This window comes from Stylophora pistillata, chromosome 2 (assembly GCF_964205215.1).
Source record: "Stylophora pistillata chromosome 2, jaStyPist1.2, whole genome shotgun sequence".
NCBI classification, from domain to species: Eukaryota; Metazoa; Cnidaria; class Anthozoa; order Scleractinia; family Pocilloporidae; genus Stylophora; species Stylophora pistillata.
The window spans coordinates 51,142,270-51,159,834 of record NC_142520.1 but is presented as its reverse complement, the minus strand read 5'-3'; the positions used below and the strand labels follow the sequence as shown (position 1 = coordinate 51,159,834).

The 17,565-nt window shown below is 39.4% G+C and overlaps 4 protein-coding genes and 1 pseudogene across 6 annotated transcripts in view; 3 read left to right on the top strand and 2 right to left on the bottom strand.

The window, feature by feature from the left end:
- The first annotated feature begins 1,266 nt into the window (after positions 1-1,266).
- On the top strand, positions 1,267-3,183 carry LOC111342166 (uncharacterized). The gene is made up of 3 exons (XM_022949217.2): positions 1,267-1,418; positions 2,076-2,144; positions 2,326-3,183. The coding sequence occupies exons 1-3, from the start codon at positions 1,359-1,361 to the stop codon at positions 2,974-2,976; spliced, it is 780 nt and encodes a 259-aa protein (XP_022804952.1). The 5' UTR covers positions 1,267-1,358; the 3' UTR covers positions 2,977-3,183.
- A 1,280-nt stretch (positions 3,184-4,463) lies between these two features.
- Positions 4,464-6,926, top strand: LOC111342169 (uncharacterized). The gene is made up of 3 exons (XM_022949220.2): positions 4,464-4,650; positions 5,810-5,878; positions 6,031-6,926. The coding sequence occupies exons 1-3, from the start codon at positions 4,588-4,590 to the stop codon at positions 6,661-6,663; spliced, it is 765 nt and encodes a 254-aa protein (XP_022804955.2). The 5' UTR covers positions 4,464-4,587; the 3' UTR covers positions 6,664-6,926.
- Positions 6,927-7,958: 1,032 nt separating this feature from the next.
- LOC148740187 (uncharacterized) lies at positions 7,959-10,109 on the bottom strand. Its single transcript, XM_088748381.1, has 3 exons — positions 9,942-10,109; positions 9,300-9,356; positions 7,959-8,819 (listed from the first exon to the last, which is right to left on the bottom strand). The coding sequence occupies exons 1-3, from the start codon at positions 10,008-10,010 to the stop codon at positions 8,205-8,207; spliced, it is 741 nt and encodes a 246-aa protein (XP_088604507.1). The 5' UTR covers positions 10,011-10,109; the 3' UTR covers positions 7,959-8,204.
- Positions 10,110-10,904: 795 nt separating this feature from the next.
- LOC148740179 (uncharacterized) overlaps positions 10,905-17,565 on the bottom strand; it is a 31,844-nt gene continuing 25,183 nt past the window's right edge. The window contains exons 1-3 of one of the 2 annotated variants that reach the window (XM_088748370.1): positions 13,418-13,623; positions 12,745-12,807; positions 10,905-11,753 (exon numbers count right to left, since the gene is read on the bottom strand). In XM_088748370.1, the coding sequence (XP_088604496.1) occupies positions 11,142-11,753; positions 12,745-12,807; positions 13,418-13,486 (744 nt within the window). In that variant the 5' untranslated portion in view covers positions 13,487-13,623 and the 3' untranslated portion in view covers positions 10,905-11,141. Of the gene's footprint in view, positions 11,754-12,744; positions 12,808-13,417; positions 13,624-17,565 lie in introns of those variants that run through there. The other variant, XM_088748368.1, reaches the window with a different exon arrangement.
- LOC148740186 (uncharacterized) lies at positions 14,543-17,003 on the top strand (annotated as a pseudogene). Its single transcript, XR_015996752.1, has 4 exons — positions 14,543-14,568; positions 14,945-15,353; positions 15,500-15,639; positions 15,986-17,003. The product of XR_015996752.1 is annotated as an uncharacterized LOC148740186 (transcript).

Genomic DNA, 17,565 nt, shown 5'->3' with positions numbered 1-17,565 from the left:
GAAATTATTTTAAGATTAAAATGAAGAAATATTTCTTTATCACTCTGGTTAATGGAGATTCCTGTCTTATTAGTATGTACATTATTTTAAAACTCAAAAACTGTGAAATTAATCGAATTGTCCGATTGCGTGCTTCCTGCCGCTCTCATAGAAATACCTTATTATATACTATTTATTTATTTATCGATTGTTCTTTACTATTCATAATTTCTAAAGTATTTAGTTTCTTTAACCTCAGTATCTTTGTAACAATTAAGGAGATCTTGGGCAGTTCATTTACCCGCTTAGACAAACAAAAGTTCTAAAAAAATGTAACGAGGAAGTGTGATTTAAATTGAAGATAAACAAAGACACTACGATGCGCTGCATTTTCAAACTAGCGGAAAGTGCGAAAATAGTAAACTGATAACCTTGATCTGAAAAAGAAAATGATGCGAAATCGATTATCAACCAGTTCATTTAAAAGTAATACTACTTGTTATAGGGGTTTTGTCAAACTACATCATATTTTCCGTTTAAAATTAACTGCATTTGAAATAAAACCATAAGGGCCACATTTTCACGCGCTAATTCTGCAAATCAATAGATATTTTCTGGCTGGCTGCTTTCACAAATATCACAACCTAAAATATTAAATACTTCTTTAAGATCAGGTATTTCTTTTAACTAAACAGGTGATCATAACACTATGTAAATATTTCGACATTTTACGCTCAGTGTTATTCAAAATACTGTCCACAAATTATCAAAATTGAGCGGAAAACTCTAGGTCGATGAAAATTGGGACAGGGAAGGAAGCTGAAATGCTGTCATGATTAGGTGGTCTTCAGAATTCTTTAGGACAACTCGGTCATAATGGCTCTGTGAATGATCAAACTAAACACAATTTAAACTGCAATTGCCCCGCGTAATAAACAAGAACACCTACTGAGTGGAAATCTTGGCTACCCGTTGTTTCTAGAACTAAATGGAACACTTTGGATATTTTTTCTATGCAGTTTTCCGATGAGAGAGGTTGAAATATCTCTCAAAGGAATATCGATTAAGTCAAATCCAAGAGAATGTGGTGCAATTAGATACTTCTCCTTCTTATATCCTTCGAATTCTGTTTATTAATCAGAGATCAGTCATCGAAAAAAACCCACAGGGTTTCTATCACTGGGTTGCCATTTCATGAAATTTCATTGTTTAATTGGATTGGTTGAAAACGATAAACATGCAGTTTTGTTTTGAGTTCAAATTTGTCAAAATCTTACACTATATTTCAATAAAAGAGACAAAAGTGAAGTCAGACTCGCTAAGTTCCTCGCTAAGTATTCCCGCAACGAGTGTCAATTTCATTTCAAAGGAACATTACCATGAAGTCTCAAGTGGCTAAACTGACTTTGGTAGCAGTTATTTCTCTTCTTTACTCAAAAGTAAGTACATCATTGTCGACCTACATATCACTAGAATCGTCCTTTGATAATAACTGAGCCTACTGGCCGTAAACAGCGGAAATTTTTGGAAGATTGCCTTTGCTATAAAGCGGTGGAAGAAGTTCTTAAAAGCCGTGACTAGTCTATCCAAACTCGTTGACTATCCTTTTAGATTAAACATTTAACGATGTTAGATTTACCGCATTACAGAGTTTTTTCATTTCTATGTCTAAAAACCACCATTTTATTCAAGCCCAGGGGAAATCAATTAACCGTCAACAAACGGTTTTTGTAAGCTAACGAATTTTCGGTTTAAAATGTTATGTCTTTGTTTTAGCTCATGCTGTTTGTTTTTCTTGTCTTCGTTGGAAAGCTGATAAATGGATGGAAAGCACCAACCTCGTTCCCAGGGTCTCTCATCTTCCCACCCTTATCTCCCTCCAAGGGGCGGAAAGATGAGAGACCCTGGGGACGAGGTTGACAAAGCACCGTATTAGCTCAGCGAGGGTCTCGACAGCAAGATATTTGCCAGGGTCTCCTTAAGATTCTTCTAACTGACCTCTTGCTTTTGAGGAGGAATCGTTGCACAGGCTCGCAGTATTTCTCATTTGATCGTATCCTTATTTTTCTCTTTTTACTTTTTTTTTTATCATGCAGGTAAGATGCGAGGAAGGTTTCCAATGCCCACATCCATCGTGTGGTCCGCCGAAATCCTGTAAACTTCAGGTTGGCCGCCCACTTTTTTATTGCTATTTTGACAAATTAAACCAATGAAAGATAATTCTTATGTTTTGTGGAGAATAACATCACTATACATTAAAATCCCGTTTCTAGACAGATCTCTCCCTTTTCTCCCCGAACACATGCACATAGAGAAATCATAAATTGCTGTCGTTCTGCGTTTTAGGATAGGTTGATTTATCATCAAACCATGACTCCAGCTTGGCTCGAAGGCCATGCCTCGTACATTGACCTTGCTCATACCACAACAGCGGACATGATCTCGTTTCAATTAACTTCCACCGTGAGAGGACCCCGAACCAAAGACGCCGCCCTCTTGAAAGTACCTCTGATTTGTGCCGACGTCTTGAAAGACTGCTTACCGCTGACCGTGGAAATCACTGTTGCCAATGACGTCAGCATTGGAGGAAAGGCTTACGACAGCGACATCAGATACGGCTTGTCAGATGGGGAGACTTTCATCGGTTTTGAAGCTCCCGATAGGAAAAGCTATGGAAAGTCTTCACCTTGCTATGGAATTGAAGGAAAGTCTGGTAAATTCTTGAATAAAATAAGTTACAAAAACACAAAGTTCCCTAAGGTCAACAAGTACTCGTACTACCCCGGTCGATTCTTATTCACGTTCAAGTTGGATCAGCGATGGGGTTCGTGTTACACTGCGCAGGACCATGGCTTTGTAAAGACCGCTGGCTACATTAACCGACTGAAGGTCAGCAAGGGACTTACTCTGGAGGTTTACAAGACCGATAAAAATGAGAGGGTTGGAATCAAGTTTATCAAGGTGGCAATCACACAGGACTCGTCTTGTGTTCAGTAATTAATGAAAAGAACCTCATTACAGAGACTTTTCGCCTTGAGTCACCTGACTCTGTAGCTCACCAATCACTTTTGGTCAGCACGGTCAGTTAGAACAGTAGAATGCAATGTAATACGGTGGCTTTTATTCAACCAAACTTTAGCTAATTGAATCTGGATGAAAATTAATTTTGCAACTAAATAAAATGTGAGAGCAAAAAAAAAAGAATTGACGTGATTGATAACTAATTCTAACTCACTGAGGTGACTTTGTACTCAGTTATTAATTTTTCCTAGTCATCAAAGAGCTGGTTGAGCTGTTAGTTTTTTGGGACGAGAAGTCGCTGATTAGGGCAGCAAAACCCCCTCTAGCTATAGGAAGTCCCGGCTCAATCTCAATGTTCACACAATTCTTGTCTGAGTTTGACCAAGAAGACCAAGTCTTGGCAGCTTTTGTGGCTCTAAATTCGATCAAACGAAAAGCAAATTAGACCCTGCCCATTCGTATAAAGATGATATTAATGATTTTAATGCTTATAGAGCGTTAGGGTTCGATAAGTTAAATCAGCTCACATGCGCTTTAAGAAACTAAAGAACCATGACATGATACATGATGATATGATATTCGTGCCGCTGTGGTAAGTGCAGCTATAAGTATGTCCCTCAAAATGATCATAACTGATCTCTCATTGTCTGTTATTAACGGCCGCTTAATAACATAAATTGAGTGGAAAATTAAATGCATGGACAGTTTATCAGGGAGACACGGTTAAAAAATACTAATAACAAAAGGGCTCGAGCCCTGACTGATCATGAGTCATAGTGCGCGTGTTCCAGGGTAACTGAGACATTTTTCTCTGACAGAGCCTCTCTTTATCAAGAAGTACAAAAATGCAAACTGTCGGGTAGACATTTGACAAACTAACCGCTTCATGTAGTGGAAGCTGACAGAAGCTGTGGCGGCGATAGGCCGATGGGTTTTGCGCGCCCGAACCTTAATTAAATGAATTATTAACTGTACCAAAAAGGCAAGAGTAACCACGGCTCAGTTTTATTTCATTTTCGTTAGCCCAGACGTTTTACGTTTGTTAATAACAGTAGCCTTAATTACAGTCAAAATCTATGCATTTCAGGTAGAATGAAAATACTACACGCCTATGTGGTTTTGGATTAATTACTTTTTATAAGAGGTGCGAATATCAAAGAAGTACTAAACAGTTTTCGATCAATTAATGGAAAAAAAAAAAAGTCAATTTACTTTTGATAGTTAACCATGTAAACAAGCAAGTACATAAAAAAAACAAACAAACAAACAGATCTCTCCAAGAATATCCACCCGTGTTTCCGTGTTGAACTCTGTGAATGAACTCTATAAATGTTTTTATCTCCAGGATAAATAATATTCGGTTCCTGTCCTTTTAAATTCGGATAGAAGGAATGATTGGTCTAAAAACGAAAACAATTCTGCGCGTGATATCATTATAACAGGTTATCATTTTGTTAAACGTTTTCTCTATAGTCCCCGCAAAGGGAAAATTAAGTCAGACTTGATCTAAAAGTCTGTTATTTCTCTTTTCTAAGCTGTCGCGCCGAGTGTCTTGTTGATTCATTTCTAAAGAGATCAATTTTTTCGATGAAGTCTTCGAACGCTAAAGTAGCAGTCTTGGCCGCCGTCTTTGCCCTTCTTGTTCTTGCTGTAAGTAATACCTTGCTCTTTACAGTCTACAGTGTTTCGTTTTTTCTTTAGTTTTGACTTAGGTGTCAGCATAACGTTATAACTGAGGGTAAGAAATTAAGGAACCGAACGTTTGAGAGCACAATTAAGAATCTGAAAATCGAGGAAACAGGAGTTTTGAAAGACAGAAAATGTCATGTTACCGAGAGAGTACGAACGCTGTTCTAGTTACGACCATTCTGAGAACTATTTCTGGTGAACGTTTGTGTTGGCTTCACTTAACGTGACTGTTTTTTTATACATCAGTCATGTATAAGTGACAAAAATCTCTGACCACAATGACTGTTGTTGAAGTGATGCCAACTACTGTCTACGTAGGATTCTTATGACAGTATTTTAATGGTCAATGCTATTTTCTCCCCTCGATATTTAATAAAGTAAAATCGATCTTTTGGATGAAACACGAAGATCCATATTAAGTAACGATATCAGTTGCACCAAGGCTCGATTGGATCTAATTTGTAAATGCGGTTTTGCTAACATATCTTATTACACGATTCGGGCAGTCAGAGGGCCAATAACTAAAATCAACCAATCAAAATGCTCTATTGCCGGTCAATATTCTCTCAGTATTGGACCGGGCACTGTCCAGAACGGTCGCGAATGATACCGCACTTGTGTCCCTTTGAACTTCAGTCGTATAATAAATCTCTTATAAACCAAGCTTGCTCCGGACCGTACTGGAAGAATATCGGCCCTAGGTCTTTTTTGTACAGACCTCGCTGCGCTCGGTCCGTATTGTCAAGAGCTCGGGCCGATATTCTCCCAGTACGGCCCTCGCGCTTGGTTAATAAAATATATATATTTCCTCAACTTATGATGGAAATAACAACAGATGAAACAGATAACGTATCCAATAAGAATTCAACTACAGTTTAACAATAGCAAAAACAATCACAACTGAAAAAAGTAACAAAAAAATATGTTTGAAGTTCCCATTTTCTCTCACAGGCAGCTATCATGATATATACAATAACGCATAAATTACACAACCTCGCCCAACTTTTTTTTTTAACAAAAGACGTTCTGATGTAGATGGAGAGCTTGCTTCATTCTGCGACATAATAGAGGCTCTCGATCGATTGAAAATGTTTTTTTTTTAACTTTCCTTCATACTCAGGTGTATGGTGACGAGGCCAAGCAATGCCCTCACTCTGCATGTGGCCCGCTAAAAGCCTGCGAACTGCAAGTAAGTCCAAACCTTCCCTGATTTAGTAAAAATTTGACAAATTTCACATTTCAGTCGCCATTTTAAAGAGAATAGCTAAACATTATACGAATATTATTCGCGTGACTGACTTTTTATCTAGTTTGTTCATGAGTTTAATTCTTTTTTCACAGGAAAAACTGATATACCATCAGACTATGACGCCTGCTTGGCTAGAGGGCTTTGCCTCCTACATTGACAGTTCGCATTCTACAACAGCAGATCTTATCACCTTCAACGCAGGCAAAACGTCGAATGCAGCACTTCTAAAGATTCCATTGCTTGCTTCTGACGTCTTGAAAGACTGCGTACCGCTGACCGTTGAAATAACCGTTGCCAATGACGTCAGAATTGGTGGACGAGGTTACGACAGCGATATAAGATATGGTTTGTCGGATGGAACCAATTTTATTGGATTCGAAGCGCCAGACAGAAGGACGTACGCGAGTCAGTCTCCTTGTTACGGAATTGAAGGGACATCTGGGAATGCACTGACGGAAATAAAATACAAAAACACAAAATTCCCTAAGGTCAACAAGTACTCGTACTACCCCGGTCGATTCTTGTTCACATTCAAGCTGGATCAGCGATGGGGTTCATGTTACACTGCGCAGGACCATGGCTTTGAGAAGACCGCTGGCTACATTAACCGACTTAAAGTCAGCAAGGGGCTCACTCTGGAGGTTTATAAGACCGATAAAAATGAGAGGGTTGGGATCAAGTTTCTCAAGGTGGCCATTACACAGGACTCGTCGTGTGTTCAGTAATGAAAAAGTCGCCCAAAAGATTTCAAGGCTCGCCACAGTGGTGGTATATAAATGATAGATCATGAATAAGAAATTATAAAAGAGGTAACCACTTGAGTCTTGCGGTGAAGAAGTCAATTTCGTGTTCGTGTTTACCCAAAGAAGCCTAAGTATTAAATACCAAATCAGTGACACCGGTGTACTTGTACAAAAATTTTCAATAACAAGAATAATAAACGTGTTCTTCGTTATTTAAGAAATTAAAAGATTAATTTGACATCAAAGAGTCCGCCAAAATGACCTTCAATTTCTAATCTGATCAAAATCTTGTAATATCAAAATGTGACGAAATGGGACCGCATAGTGTAGTTGTGAGGTTTTTGAGAGCTTTTCCCGTCTTATTTTCCCCTAACTAACAAAAATGATTAACACCTGAGAATTAAAGAAAACAAATGGCCTGACCATGAGATTCGTTACATCTTGTTACCACGGCAACCTTGTTCAATCTATGAGGATACATTAACAAATCCAACTAGGGACATTCGGTTAAAAGATCGTTGTTCGTTCACATTCAGATAGAAGGCCCTCCGCTTACATTTGTACAGACATCGCTTTGTAATTAACAATTATTCGCCGAAGGCGAGGTGAATATCGTCGAATAATCCCCGAGACGAAGTCGAGGGGATTATTCGACAATATTCACCGAACCTGAGGCGAATAATTGTTTTAGTATAATTTCAGATCTGAACAACAGAGAATTTCTAAAATCATAACATTTTAGTAACATTCATTAACATTTTATTTTAACATTTTATATAAACCGCGTGGAGCGGTTTATATAGCGTCACACAAGGAACCGCTCGACCAAACAGATTGCTGGAAACTCTTTGCTCAGCTATGAAATTATACTAATGAACGGTATAATGAGTTATTAGAAACAGATACACCTTTCCAGCAATGTAAATCACCATATCCCTAATCCATTGCTGTAATAGCATTTTTTTTTCTCTCTTTTTTTTTTTATTTGGAAAAAAAGGATCTCCCCAAGTGAAGTTGAAATGCTACTCACCCCCTTCTCCCCCTCCCCTCGATCATAGTGGTCCTCATCCCCCCTCACTACTGTTAAATCACCGATCTATTTTGCCGCGGTATATTTGCATGTTGTCAAAGTGTCTTTCATGTTTCCCCTTCCTTACCATGATTTTTAACGGTAATCGAACTGAGTGAAGTGTAATTTGGTCTAAAATCAAACGAGCGGATTCAAAATCAAACGAGCGCGCAACGCAAGCTTGCTTTAAGTCTCAAACAAAAGATAATTCTTATTTATTCTGCCTTCATTTATTGATCAAAGTTACCTAACAATTTCTCCATCTTTTTATTACTTTTCCAGCCGCAGTTTACCGTGTGACCCTTTTAAAGAATGAAATTTAAAAAAAGGAAAATCAAAGAAAAACCAAAGCATGTCATTTTTGCAATTGTACTCTAAGCTACATTTCTAAAAGATGCTCGACTTTCTGTAAATCTGTTGATTTTGATTTCATTCTTTGTGAAAGCTTTTTCTTCTATGCATCATCATCTATGATGGAGACTTTGATAAATCTGATTCCAACTTGTTCACCCTTGTCAGCTTTGTACACCTCTAGAGTGAGTCCATTACTGGGCATTAGTCGGTTGTTGTAGGCAGCGGTCCTCACGAAGCCTCCGTCATGCGCAGTGTAGCATGATCCCCAGCGTTCATCCAACTTGAGGGTGATGACAAATTGCCCGGGGTAGAAAGAGTCGGTGGGTTTTGGTGTAACCGATCCCCAACGAATAGACTGTAAGGTGGGACCAGAAGCACCTTCTATTCCGTAGCATGGAGAATTGCTAATATAATTACCTTTGTCACATGTTTCAAACCCGATCATTCTGATACCGTCTGAAACGCCATATCGAATATCGCTATCCACATGGTTCTGTAGGCTGACATCATGTGCGACCGTGATCTCAACAGTCAGCGGTGTTGAATCTTTAAGCACACTAGCAGGAATCATGGGAACCTTGAGGAGGGCGGGGTTCGCGGTAGAGCCTGCGCTGAATGTGAGCTGTGCAGCAGTCAGCGAACGCGAGCTATCAATGTAGGACGCATGCGCCTCCAGCCAAGATGGAGTCATGGTTTGATGATAGATCACTTTTTGCTGCAAAGAAGGAACATTGACGCGTTAACTTAGAAGTTACTGAGCAGCTTATGCAAATTCAAAAAATAAGCAATGAATTATTAATGTAGATGTTGCATAAATTGGTCTTTCAACCTCGTTAATCGTTTAGGTAAGCTTGGAACTGGACCAGTTACATTGAGTAGAAGCTTACTGGTAGGAGTTTTGGGGAAAATGTTATAAAAAGAGGCACACAAGGTTTTTGTCTTCATTTATTTTTCGTTTCGCCTTTCTTTACCGTGTTAGTTTCCAACAAGAACGAATTTAACTCAGGTTCGCTCCAACGAAGGGCGGCCAACTAACAATGTAAACTCAGTTAATTAAACCAAACTGTCATTTTGTGCCGTGGCACTCGAAAGATATCAGTCCATAATGGCAAAGGTTGTCTATCTAAAATTAGCCTCCATTTTGTGAACTCGACTCGGCTTCCCTCGCTGGTCTTTGAGAGTTCACGTGACTTACTTGTGACATGCGGGGGTCTGTTGAACACGCTGATTGGAAACAACATGGAAGAGTGACCTAAGAAAAGCGGAAAATTAAATGTACAATTATTAGAAACTGAAATCTCTGAGTCTATATTCGCCCAGCCAAGAAAAAAAATTATTCTAAGGGCTGATAACCCTCAGTTTTTAGAGATATTGATAAAGTATGCTGAAAATTCAAGACATCAAAAACAGCTTGGAAATTCATAACGAAAGAACCCATCTCGAACGTCGAATAAACCGGAATATGTGAAAACTCAACGGAACCAGTAGTTCCAAACAAACCGAAAAATTACAACAGCTCTGCTAAACTACTTTTTCTAAATAAAAAATAAGGTTATATTATTTCTTTTGAAAAGGTAAATTAATTATTTACTTCCAGACAATGGAAAATACTTGAAATGTCGAATACTTGTGAAATAAAAATGTGGTGGCCAAGAGACTCAGACGATACATTTCAAATAATTTCCAGCGAACTCGTAAAGCATCGCGCTCAACGTCCCGTTCGCCAAATCAAGATAGCATTCTGGCCCTCTTTCGCAAAAGGATTCCTCCCAACCGCAAGTTCAAACGCAAATTTACGATAAAGACTGAATTGTCAAATACTTGTGAAATTACTTACTGGGCAGAGAAATACCACCAAGTATACGACTCCCAGGTCTGTTGTTGAAGAAGTGGGAAAGAACGTCATGCCTTTCCTCAGCTGAATGATTTGTAAAACTTCAATTGCAGCGATATCTTAGATATAAGAGTAAGGACCTTTTTTACTGTAGGTAGTGTCGACGGTCGACATAATCGTTAGATAGATCGGTCAAATATCGGCCAAGTGTCGGTCGAGTATCGGCTGATATATCGACCGATACTGGACCGATACTCGACCGGCAGTCGGCCGATATTCGACTGACATGTCGGCCGAGTGTCGGCCGCTACTCGGCCGACATATCGGCCGACATTGTGTCGACTGACACTATCACAGTAAACATGATCCAAAATTAAAATGACGCATCAGCTCACTGCTCATTTGGAACATGCACTTTTACGAGCATGGTGTTTGCTTACACTTATCTCAAGTGACCATTAATTAAATAGGACAATGAATTTTCTTCCTATGACGTATTTGCCCTCCTAAGAAATCATGATCTCACGGTAAAGCTGGTGTGTTTCCTATTAAGTAGAAGGTGGCCGGTACCGCGGCCCGGCTTCTAATAAAAACCCTGATATTGTAGGTGTTATTGCTGTAAATATTTGTTCAGATATTAATTAAAAACTAAATATGGACAATTGCTGCGTTTTTTTTGGCGGATCTGTTTGAGTTAAAGCACTGACAGAAAGGAAGGCGCAGATTTGATCTTCTGAAAACTCTACTCTTGCACTCGGTCGATCTCTTGCAAATATGTTTCACTATAAATGGACCTTATATTTAATTTACCATGAGCAATCAATTGGTTTTGATCATTTTCATTTCGTTTGTTTTGTTCTTTTTTTTTTTAAAAGAGAAAAAAGTCGTGAAAGTGGAATTTTGATACGAGACAAGGGAAAAATGATAGGGCTTCAGAAAAGAAGACCCATATAGGGCAAAAGATACTATTTTTCAATTATAATTTATTGATCAAAGCTATCTCACAATTTTCCCCATCATTATTATTCTTAAAACCGCAGTTTGCCAAGTGGCATTTCAAGTGTTAAACTTGATAAAGCAAAATAAAAGAAAACTTAAAGCATGTCATTTTTGCAATTGTACTCTAAGCTACATTTCTAAAAGATGCTCGACTTTCTGTAAATCTGTTGATTTTGATTTCATTCTTTGTGAAAGCTTTTTCTTCTATGCATCATCATCTATGATGGAGACTTTGATGAATCTGACTCCAACTTGTTCACCCTTGTCAGCTTTGTACACCTCTAGAGTGAGTCCATTACTGGGCATTAGTCGGTTGTTGTAGCCAGCGGTCCTCACGAAGCCTCCGTCATGCGCAGTGTAGCATGATCCCCAGCGTTCATCCAACTTGAGGGTGATGACAAATTGGCCGGGATAGAAAGAGTCGGAGGGTTTCGGTGTAACGGATTCGTGACGAATAGACTTTAAGGTGGGACCAGAAGCACCTTCTATTCCGTAGCATGGAGAACTGTCAATATAATTACCTATGTCACATGTTTCAAACCCGATCATTCTGATTCCGTCTGAAACGCCATATCGAATATCGCTGTCAGTCGACCGTCGGCTGATGTCATGTGCGACTGTTATCTCAACAGTCAGCGGTGTTGAATCTTTAAGCACACCTGCAGGAATCATGGGAACCTTAAGGAGAGCGGGATTCGTGATAGAGCCTGCGTTGAATGTGAGCTGTGCAGCAGTCAGCGAACGCGAGCTGTCAATGTAGGACGCATGCGCCTCCAGCCAAGATGGAGTCATGGTTTGATGATAGATAACTTTTTGCTGCAGAGAAGGAACATCGACACGTTAAATTTGAAGTTATTGAGCAGCTTATATAAACTAAAAAAATTATCAATGCAATATGATTGTGGTTGTTGTATAACTTGGTCTTTTAACTTCGAATTCTTTAATTTTTTCGGTAAGCTTGGAAAACTGGACCAGTTACTTTGAGTAGAAGCTTACTGGTTGGAGTTATGAGAAAACTGTTACAAAAAGGCAAATAAGGTTTTTGTCTTCATTTGTTTTTCGTTTCGTCTTTCTTTATCGTGTTAGTTTCCAACAAGAACGAATTTAAGTGCGCTCTGACGAAAGGCGGCCAATTAACATCATTAAATCAGTTAATAAAACCAAACTGTCATTTTGTGCCGTGGCACTCACTAAATATCAGTTGATAATTGCTATGGTTGTCTTTCTAAAAATAAATAGAGGCTGATAGTTTCTAAAGAAACTGTTTGGGGCTGCGTCGGTGGGGGTAACGAAGTAATTTGAATATATCAACAAAGTTGAAATGGTAAATTGGCCACCGTTACGATTATAAAAGCTGACGTTTCGAGCGTTAGCCCTTCGTCGGAGCGAATAGAGGAATTGTGGATTGTGTGTGCTTTGAAAGGCAGGAAATGGAGCTACATGATTGATGGGAACATGGCAACGAGAAAAACACGAATAAATTAGTTGAATGAAAAGCGTTCGTTGATAACTGTGGGATTTAGACTGCCCGTTTGAAAGATGAAGTTTTGTTCTAGAGTTTTACGGCTTTCCGTGCTACCTAAGTGTAAGGAAAGACCACAGATTGCCATTTGTTGAAGCTCCATTTTCTGCCTTTAAAGCACACACAGCCCACAATTCCTCTATTCGCTCTGACGAAGGGCTTACGCTCGAAACGTCAGCTTTCATAATCGTAACGGTGGCCAATTTACCCTTTCTAAAAATAGCCTCGAGTTTGTGAACTCGACTCAGTTTCCCTTGCTGGTCTTTGAGAATCTACGTGACTTACTTGTGCCTTGCAGGGGCCTGTGTCTGTTGAACACGCCGACTGGAAACAACATGAAGGAGTGACCTAAGAAAAGCGGAATATTAAATGTACAATTATTAGAAACTGAAGAGTCTGTATTCGCCCAGCCAAGAAAAAAAATTATTTTTAAGGGCTGATAACCCTCAATTTTTAGAGATATTGATAAAGTATGCTGAAAATTCAAGACATCAAAAACAGCTTGGAAATTCATAATCATGGAAAAAAGCCATCACGAATGTCGAATTAATCGGAATATGTGAAAATACCACGCAACTGAACCACTAGTTCCAAACAAACCAAAAAATTACAACAGCTCTGTTAAACTACTTTTTTAATCAAAAAATAAGGTTATGTTATTTTTTTAAAAGGATAAATTATTTACTTCTAGACAATGGAAAATACTTCAAATGTCGAATACTTGTGAAATAAAAATCTGGTGGCTGGTATGATGCGGCGTTTCGTCTCGGCCAAGAGACTCGGATACATTTCAAGTAATTTCCAGCGAACTCGTCAAGCATTGCGCTCAAATCCTGTTCACCAAATCAAGATGTTAGCGGTCTGGCCATTTTTCGCAGAAGGATAATTCCCAACCGCAAGTTCAAACGCAAATTTACGATTAAATACTTGTCATTCAAATACTTGTGAAATTACTTACTAGACAGGGAAATACCACCAAATATACGACTGCCAGACCTGTGTTTGAAAAAGTGGGAAAGAACTTCATGCCTTTTCTGAGCCAAATGATTTGTAAAGCTTCAACAGTAGCGATGCTTTTGATATAAGAGTTAAGGACCTTTTTTACTGTAGGTAGTGTCGGTCGACATAATCGGTCGCTATATCGGTCGACATGTCGACCGCTACTCGGCCGACACACGGTCGACGTATCGATCGAGTGTCGGTCGAGTTATCAGCCGATACTTTGGACGATTTTGGGGCCGACCATTTAACTTTTGAGAGGGGGGGGATGGGTGATTTATGGTCATCAATAATTTTTTTTTCTAGCAATCTGCTGTGTAGGATATTTATTCCGTTCTAAATGCTTTTTCTTTCTGTTATATTCGGCCTGCATGCAATTTTTTTCTTCCAACAAGCGCTTGCAGGAAATTTTTTTTCAAAATCACCCACCCCCACCCTGAAGAGTTAAATGGTCGGCTGCATAGTCTCGTCGACACTCGGCCGATACGTTATCGATACTTTACCGATAATCTGCCGATACCTTACTGCTACTCGATCGATACTCGGCCGACCAAATGTCGGTTGAATCTCGCTCGATATGTCGGTCGTTAATTGCCCAACGATATCTCACTTTTGAGCTTCGATATAAAAGAGAACGGCGAGTTTCATCAAGTTTTATAATTGGGGGAATTATAGGCTTGCTAGAACAGATTACCTCGCCGACAGTTCACCGATAGTCGACCGATAGTCCTCGATAGTTCACCGATAGTTTACCGGTAGATCATCGACAGTATCGGCCGTCACTCGGCCGATATGTCGGCCGAGTAGCGGTCGACACTCGACTGACATATCGGTCGAATATCGCTCAAGTGTCGGTCGAGTATCGGCTGACATATCGACCGATACTGGACCGATGCTCTACCGGCACTCGGCCGACATTCGACCGATGTGTCGGCCGACTGTCGGCCGCTACTCGGCCGACATATCGGCCGACATAGTGTCGACTGACACTATCCCTGTAAACATAATCCAGAATTAAAATGACGCATCAGCTCACTGCCTCGTAACTTAATTATTGCAATTTGGAACATGAACTTTTACGAGCATGGACATTGTTTACATTTATCTTAAGTGAGCATTAATTAGATAGCGCAATGAATTTCTTCCTAAGACGTATTTTCTCTCCTAAGAAATCATGATCTCAGAACAAAGCTGGTGTGTTTCTTATTGATGCGCAGCTTTCATTTCATGAAACGTTCTTTTGAATATTGCAGTGACCTCGGTTTACAATCTGAGATAACGAAGCCAAGCATCTGCAGGGGTCTGGGTAGTAAAACCAAGACAAAATGGCGGTTGAATTTGTGCAGAAGTTCTTGAAAAGTGCCGCGTTCTTAGAGATGAAATTTGGTATCGTGTCTCTTCAACTGAGAAGAAATCTATAAGTATATATTTATCAGATGTATTTCTTCTAGTGCAGTTGCTGGAATGATGTTTCTGTTTTTTCTAGGAGGTTTACAAACGGGATATTTCGTCCTTTATGAATGACCTCCAATCTTTTAATCGCTCCTGTGTGTGGCTGTATTTCGTTATTCATATCAGGCAGTTGTGCTTCACTGGTGTTTCTCTCGAGCTCTGTATTGATCGAGGAAAATGAATGGCACAAAATCTTACCAAACAAACTTAATGCGTGTACTCCTAAAAAAATATTCGTTAGCGAATTTAGTGCGTCCCGAGGTGTGTTCAACTTTTTGGATTTGGGAGTGTAGTCGTGTTCAAAATCTTGGGAGGACGGTTTCGATCAGTGTTGTCAAGCAGCTTGACTCATCCAGGAGCATTTGCTAGAAAATACATTCCAGCCAAATGGCAAGATTATGCATCTGCATCTGCTGCTGTTAAAAAGAGTCTTCGTTTATTAGGTGAGTCTTGCTGTGAACAGTATTCGTTTACGCGTACTGGGAAAGTCCTGTTCATTTGGAAATTGCTAGCACTGAGCATTTATCCCCAGTTAGCGGGTCGACATAACCACCATATTTGCAGCACTTTATCAATATGTTTTGTGTAGGAAAGAAACATGGCTGTTATTCTTGTGGAAGGCGATGGTGGACGTCTTATGTTGGGGATCATATACCCCAAATAAGTTGGTTAGAGAAGGACAACTGCAAAGATTTTATCCACAGTGCACTCACTGCTCAAATTTACAAGGTAAAAGTTCATAGCTTGGGACTACCAGCATCTAATTTTTCCTTGCAGTATCACTGCTGAATTGAAAGCTTAGGGTCATGAGAGTATAGGAAATGATGACAAACTAAAACAGCTCTTGATTGTCCTACAAATTCTCATTGTCAAAACTGATTGACATGTAACTTCTTTTGGCAATATTACTACATTACTCAGCAAACAGGTAGTCAGAATAGACATTGTTATCAGCTGTGGGAAGTTACTTAGAATTCACATCAAATACACTTAAACAATATATATGATATTGATATAAAAGAGTAACTGTCGTAAAGCCAGTTCACCAATGATGGCAGCTTCTATCTTCTTTCAGGAGCAGCTTTGCCATCCGTGTCAAGACTGCGACGTGTTGCAAAACTCATGGTTCATCTTTAAGGCTCTATCATTTACGGTTACCATTACCACTTCCGCTGGCATTTCTTAGGAACTACAACTACAACGATAGCTCCATACTCTGCCTTTAAAAGCACACAAAACCCACAATTCCTCTATTCGTTCCGACGAAGGGCTAACGCTCGAAACGTCAGCTTTTGTATTCGTTACGGTGGCCAATTTACCACTTCAACTTTGTTGATATGTCCAAATTATTTCGTTACTCCCACCGACGCAGTTCCAAACAGTTTCTTTCGAAACTATCAGCCTTTAATAATATTTTAGAACGTACGCGAGTCAGTCTCTTTGTTACGGGATTGAAGGGACATCTGAAGATACACAGACGGAAATAAAATACAAAAGCAGAAAGTTCCCAAAGGTCAACAAGTACTCGTACTACTCCGGTCGATTCTTATTTACGTTCAAGTTGGATCAGCGATGGGGTTAGGGTTATACTGAGCAGCACCATGGCTTTGCAAAGACCGCTGGCTATATTAACCGATAGAAGGACGTCAGCAAGGGGCTCACTCTGGAGGTTTACAAGACAGATAAAAATGAGAGGGTTGGGATCAAGTTTCTCAAGGTGGCCATCACATAGGACTCGTCGTGTGTTCAGTAATGAAAGGTCGCCTAGAAGATTTCAAGACTTGCCTGAGTGGTGGTACATAAATGATAGATCACGAATAAGAATTTTTATTGCTATGTCTTAAAAGAAGTAACCGCATGAGTTTTGCGGTGAAGAAGTCAATTTCGTGTTCGGGTTTAACCAAAGATGTCTAAGTCACTATTAAATACCAAATCAGTACCGCCAGTGTACTTGTGCAAAACGTTTCTCTAACAGGAATAATAAACGTGTTCTTCATTATTCAACAACTTTAAAGACTAACTTGCTATCAAAGAGTCTGCCAAAATGACCTTCAATTTATACTCTAATCAAAATTTCTTAACATTAAAATGTGACCAAGTGGGACTACATAGTGTCGGTGTGAGGTTTTTGAGAGCTTTTCCTGACTTATTTTCCCCTAATTTGACAAAAATGATGAACACTGGAGAATTAAAGAAAACAAATGGCCCGGCTACGAGATTCGTATCACGTTACAGCTTGTTACCACGCCAACCTTGTTCAATCTATGAGGGATGCATTAATAAATCAAATGCAACTTGGGGACATTCGGTTAAAAATCCTTATTCGTTTACTTTCAGATGGAAGGCCTTCCCCCTAAATCTGTACAGATATTGTTTCGTAAGAATTGGTATGAAGAGTTATATGAGACAGATACACTTTTCAAGCTTTGTAAATCACAATATCCTTAATCCACTGTAGCCTGAATAGATTTTTTTCTCTTTTTCTTTTTTTGAAAAAAGGACCTCCCCAAGTGACTTTAAAATGCTACTGATCCCCTTTCCCCCTCCCCTCGATTGGTGACCCTTACCCCCCCTCACTACAATTAAATCACCAGTCCGTTATTTTTTTTCGCGGCATGTTTGTATGTTGTCAAAGTACCTTTCATGTGTCACCTT